At 47.4% G+C, this 5615-nt stretch overlaps 2 protein-coding genes across 3 annotated transcripts in view; one reads left to right on the top strand and one right to left on the bottom strand.

The window, feature by feature from the left end:
* Terf2ip (TERF2 interacting protein) overlaps positions 1-4050 on the bottom strand; it is a 6432-nt gene extending 2382 nt beyond the window's left edge. Inside the window, exons 1-2 of the mRNA XM_004625773.2 lie at positions 3262-4050; positions 493-617 (exon numbers count right to left, since the gene is read on the bottom strand). Of these exons, the coding sequence (XP_004625830.1) occupies positions 493-617; positions 3262-3931 (795 nt within the window). The 5' untranslated portion in view covers positions 3932-4050. The remainder of the gene's footprint in view (positions 1-492; positions 618-3261) is intronic.
* Positions 4051-4085: 35 nt separating this feature from the next.
* The window catches only part of Kars (lysyl-tRNA synthetase), a 23084-nt gene continuing 21554 nt past the window's right edge, over positions 4086-5615 (top strand). The window contains exon 1 of one of the 2 annotated variants that reach the window (XM_004625775.3): positions 4086-4190. In XM_004625775.3, the coding sequence (XP_004625832.1) occupies positions 4132-4190 (59 nt within the window). In that variant the 5' untranslated portion in view covers positions 4086-4131. The remainder of the gene's footprint in view (positions 4191-5615) is intronic. The other variant, XM_004625774.2, reaches the window with a different exon arrangement.

Here is a 5615-nt window from a genome sequence, read left to right on the forward strand (position 1 = left end):
TCTCAAGTGCTGGGATTACAGGCATGTGCCACCATATCCAGCCTATGTTTTTTAAAAGTACATTTAGGCTTCTGAGAAAGATAAAGATGTTTCTTCTCCCTCTCTCCTTTAGGTTGTCCAACCAAAAACTAAAAGCTTCAGGGCACCATGCCTAAACCCTCATCAATTCTACTTTCCTTTTTCCTTTAGTTCTATTCTCTTTTTCTCTATTTTTTATCTTTTGAGACAGGGTCTTGCTATGCAGTTCAGGCGGGCCTTGAGCTCACTTTGTAGCCCAGGCTGCTCTCAAACTCGAAATGATCCTCTTGTCTCAGCCTCCCCTAAGCTGGGATTACAGGTGTATACCACCATGACTGGCCCTCTTTTTCTTTATCTTGAATTTTTCTTTTACATTTCTTCTCTGGGTCTCAGTTGAATGAAAAAGATGGACAAGACAACAAGCTTCAAAGAAAGGAAATAGGAGTGTGGAAGGAATAAATCTAGTCAACATACCACAACTTCTTCAAAGTCCTGGGTGGTTTCTACAAGCATTTTATTGACTGTTTCTTCATTTTCTCCATTATCTTCTTTCACATATTCTTCTTCAGGCAAGTCTGGAGTTCTTTTATTCTGTGGTTCTATTAAAAAGAATAGCACAGATTAGAATTAGGCTCTTCTGCATAAACCAAAAATGTACTACATGTGCTTGATCAGGAATAAGGTTGCGCTTCCCACGCCCCTTCGGTCCCAAGGATTGAATTCAGGGCCTTGGGCTTTGCTAAGCAGGTGATTATATCACTGAGCTATATCCCTAGCCCTTATTCATTTTTTACTTTTATTTACAGATACAAATTAACAAAAATGCATCAGATATTTGATTCTCTCATACGCAGATTCTGAGAATCATAAGGCAGATATTAATATTTAAGACTGTATTAGGGGGCCAGCCAGATAGCTCAGCGGATTGAAGCACCTGCTTAGGCAAATGCAGGGACAGGAGTTCCATCCCCAGTGTGCCAGCCCCGCACCAGGGTGCACTGACATGGGACTGAGACTGCATGTGGTGGCGCGTGCCTATATTCCCAGCGCTTGGGGGCTGAAAACAGAAGGATCACTACCGAGTCTGATCTGTGTAGTGAGACCCTATAGACCCTGTACTAAACACATAAAAATAAAATTTAAAAAAGATGATTAGGGAGTAATCTTGGAAAAACACTTGCAGAAGAGTAAAAAAGCAGAAGTAGGCAGAGCGAAGTTGAGTTGGCAAAGCATTTCTACAAATAAAAAGACAACATTTTTTTAAAAAGCATTTCAGGGCTGGGGATACACCTCAGGGACATAGGCACCTGCCTCGCAAGTGCAAGGTCTTGAGTCCAATCCTTGGTACCACAAAAAAAAAAGAAAGAAAACCATTTCAATGAGGCTTACGCCAAAACCACAGGAAATTTTGGAGTTAGGAAGGCCTTTCAGAGTTGACTTCATTGGAGAAAAGAAACACCACCTTTAAAATCTCACACAGGTCAGTCCACAGGATGCTGGCAGTCCTTAGATAGGACTTTGGGCAGGGCAAGTTTCCCAGCAGCTGAAGGTGGGCCTGAGTGGTGTACCACAATCACTACACATCATCTGCAAAATCAAGGGCTTCCTAAATTTATACATCCTGTTTCCCCTTTATGTTCTGTTCTCTGAGAATTTAATTCTGCTCTCTAAGTACTGAAATTTACTACACAGCAGTAGATATTTTTTATTCTACATTCTGATTTTGGTGGTGGTTACACAAATCTGTATGCGTTAAAACACATAAAAAATGTAAAAACTGTCCATCAAAAATATTTAACATTCAGGGCATCGGTGGTATAGCGGTTAGCATAGCTGCCTTCTAAAAATATTTAACATTAAATTACCATGTGTACAGCAATGCAATCCGGAGTACATGCCTAGAACTGAAAGCAAAGTCCCCAATAGATGTTAGTATACCCATTCATTGTCACTGCAGCATTATGCACAATAGGCAAGTGATGAAGCAACCCAGATGTCCACTAAAGGGATAAACAAAATATAATGCATACATATAATGGAATCTGACTCAGCCTTTCAACAGAATAAAATTGTGACACAGTTTACAATACGGATGAAACTTCAAGACATTACGCTAAGTGAAATAGCCAGATACAAAAGGACAAATATATGATTCCACCCGTATGAAGCTCGGAAATAAAACTCATCAAAAAAGTAGAACTGAGTATGTTTGTGCACCCCTATAATCCCAGCACTGAGGAGACTTAAGCCAGGAGGTTCAAGACTCCTCTCTCTTAACCCAGATTACATATTAAGCAAGTCTCAGACTAAGCTGAATTACAAGAAAACCTGACTCAAAAAAAAAAAAAAACAAGACAAAACAGTAAAATGGCAGCTGCCAGAGAGCTGAGGAGGGGAAGGAGTGTGACTGTTTAATAAGTACAGAGATTCAGTTCTGGAAGATTGGTAAGTTCCAGACATGTATCAGAAAATTAAACAAATCAGAATACATCATGGAGTATTATGCAGTTGATGAAAAAAGAACACAAAGCTTTGCACAGACACACAGACTTAAAAATAAATATTAAGCAAACTACGGGCCAGGTGTGGTGGCACACACCTATAATCCTAGCACTTTGGAGGCTGGAGCAGGAGGAGCGCTGCAAGCACACAGCCAGGCTGGGATACACAGTGAGTTCAGGCCAGCCTGAATTACATGGCAGGACTGTCTCACAATAAATTCATTAATTTAAAACGTGAGCTTGGAAGAGGGACTTAAGGGAGAATTGGAAGGGAAAATCAAGATATATAACGTACAGGTACAATTTTCCTATGATGAATGTGATCATTCAAAACAAAAGAGTTGGCCATATGATCTGTCCATATCAGTTATTTCAACAGTAAAACGTCTTAATAGCTTTGCAAAGTATCTTAAGAACTGAATCCCAACTTGCAATTCAACTGCACTGCAATTTCTCTTTACGGTGCATCCACTGTATACACCATATAGTGTGTGCACCTTGAAGAAAAAAAAAAAATGTTGCGGGCATGCTGGCTGGCACAGGCCTGTGGTCCCAGGACTGGGGAGGCTGAAGCAGAAGGATCAAGGCCACATTCCTGAAAAAAAGTTGAAAACTTGTGGCGGACAAGAGAGCAAGGTTGAAAAGAAAGCGGAGCGCCGTTATCCCAATGTCAACAAGTGCGAGGCCCGAGCGGTGCCACCAGAGGCGCCCCGCCCCGCGAGGCCCCGCGCCGCAGGCTCACCCCCGCTGTCTGCAGCCTCGGGGTCCTGCTCCGCCTTCCGCTTGAGCTTCTGGGATGAGGGGCTCACGGGCGCGTCCCCCAGCAGGTACTTATGCTCCTGGCCGCGCAGGTGCTTCAGGTAGCGGTCCTTCATGGACTGCCACGAGTGCTGCGTGAGCGCGCCCTTCTCCATCGCCTTCCACAGGGCGTTGCCCGTGACCGAGCTGGGCGAGCGGGCGTGTTCCTTCACGTAGGTCAGGATGGCCACGTCGTCCGAGTCCGTGAAGGCGACGCGTCCGGAGAGCCGCTGCGGCTCAGGCTCGGCGGCGCCATCGCCGGAGGCCCCGGGCTTGGACTCCGGAGCCTGCTCGCCCGCCGAGGCCGCGCCCAGCCGGTAGGCTTCCATCTCCAGCCTCACGTTGCGCTCCACGCAGTCCAGGATGTACTGCGTGGAGATGAAGTCGCCCGAGGCCTCGGCCAGCGCTTCCCCCGGCTGCGCCAGCAGCACCGCCCCGGGCTCCTGTACGCGGCACACGGTGCCGCCGCCGTGCAGGATCAGCGTCGAGAGCCGGCGCTTCATCGGGCTGGGCCGCACGTAGAACGACAGAGGGCTGCCGTCCGCCCTCACGAACAGAGTGGAGGAATGGGTGGGCCCGTTGGGGTCTTTGCCCATCTCCAGCGCCTCCGCCATGTCGGACGCCCGGCACCACCACAGCCCCCACAGCCGAGCGCGTCCAAGCAGGAGCTCGAAGCAGAGCTGCTCCGGCAGACGCGAAGCTCAGCGCTGCGCATGCGCGCCGGAAAACGCCCGCCCCGGAAGAGGCGGGGCTTCGGCCTTAACCTGGAAGCGCTCGTCCGCCCTCGTCACTTTCTCATCGGGTTCTTGGCGAGATGGCAGCGGTGCAGGGGGCCGAGGTGACAGCGGACGGCGAGCCGAAACTGAGCAAGAAGTAAGTGTCTTTGCGGGTCAGTAAGTCTTTGCGGATTTAAGTCCAGGCTGGGAATGCCTTGAGCCTCATGCTCAGGTCGGGAGCCGTCTGTCTGTCCGCGCGGGTGCGCACACGTGGAGACGTAGCCCCGGAGCTGGGAAAGTACATCCCCGGGTGCCCCGGGGACGCTGGCGAGATCCCTCCTTCCCTCCTGTCGCTGCGGCTGGACTAGAATGCGGGAGGGAAACCAGCCCTGAGACTGGGATGTGACGGGAAAGAAAAGTGAAACTCCTTCGCTGCCACTCTCTGAGAGACGCATTCCTTTATTACGGAGCGCGCCCCAGTGAGCAAAGCTAGAGACCTTTTCTGAAAGACTTTCAAAATTGCTCTGGCCTCAGCGGGGTCCTTGTGAACCTTATCTATTTAAAGGGATCAGTTGTGAAACTATCGTGTACGACTCGTATGGATCTGCGAGAGATGAACGATGATGGCCAGGATTGTCAACTAAGCGGAGCACACCAGACTGCCCCTAGCCCTTCCAGATGTGTCTTTGTTAACCACCCCAAATCCTTGGGAACGTGTGTAGGCGAATACAGGTCAAAATTAGTCACCCTTTACTGGCTATATCTTTTCCAAATACTACACTGCTTCTCAAACGGGGTTTCTCAATTCAAGCCGCGGAACACAGCGATTTGAGTATTTCCTCAGTGCTCCAACTGAGACATAATTAGTACCACTCCAGAGGCACGGGAGGAATTAAATCATTACATGCTATGCTGTTTTAAGTGCGTGAAGGCTTAATCCTGCTACTGAACCCAGAGGGAAATGGTGTAGGCACTCATTAGATAGAAGTTGGTGTTTCGTTTTGTATCTCTAGGTTTATATTTAGTGCATTTTAGGAAAATTACAAGAAAAATATCAAAATTTATTGATTGTTAGAAATCCTGATATATTGTCCTTCATTTTGGAGATCTGATGAGTTTTCGCTAAATGTTGGGAATGCGTAGGGGTAGGCTTGAGTTGGTCTCAGCTATGAAATTCAGGTTTACCTTGAACTCATGGTAATCTTCCTGCCTTAGCCTCCCAAGTGTTGGGAATACAGGCATGTGCCACCACACCCAGTGGGAACATCTTTTATTTATTTTTTGTCTTTTTGAGACAGGGTCTTGCTATGCAGTTCAGACCAGCTTTGAACTCACTTTGTAGCCCAGGCTGGCCTAAACAAACCTATATTTGTGCCCCAGCCTCTGAGTGCTGGCATTATAGGTGTGTGCCACTAAACCACATCCATTGGAGACACTTTTTAGTCTTCAGGAAAAACTGAGTGGATTTTTTTATGTGTGTGTGTGTGTTTTTTTTTTTTTTTTTGCAGAACCAGGGATTGAACTCAGGCCCTTGAGCTTGCCAGGGAAGCGCTTATTTCACTGAGCCATCTCCCCAGCCCAT

The sequence above is a fragment of the Octodon degus genome, unplaced genomic scaffold (genome assembly GCF_000260255.1).
Source record: "Octodon degus isolate 3935 unplaced genomic scaffold, OctDeg1.0 scaffold00011, whole genome shotgun sequence".
Taxonomy (NCBI): domain Eukaryota; kingdom Metazoa; phylum Chordata; class Mammalia; order Rodentia; family Octodontidae; genus Octodon; species Octodon degus.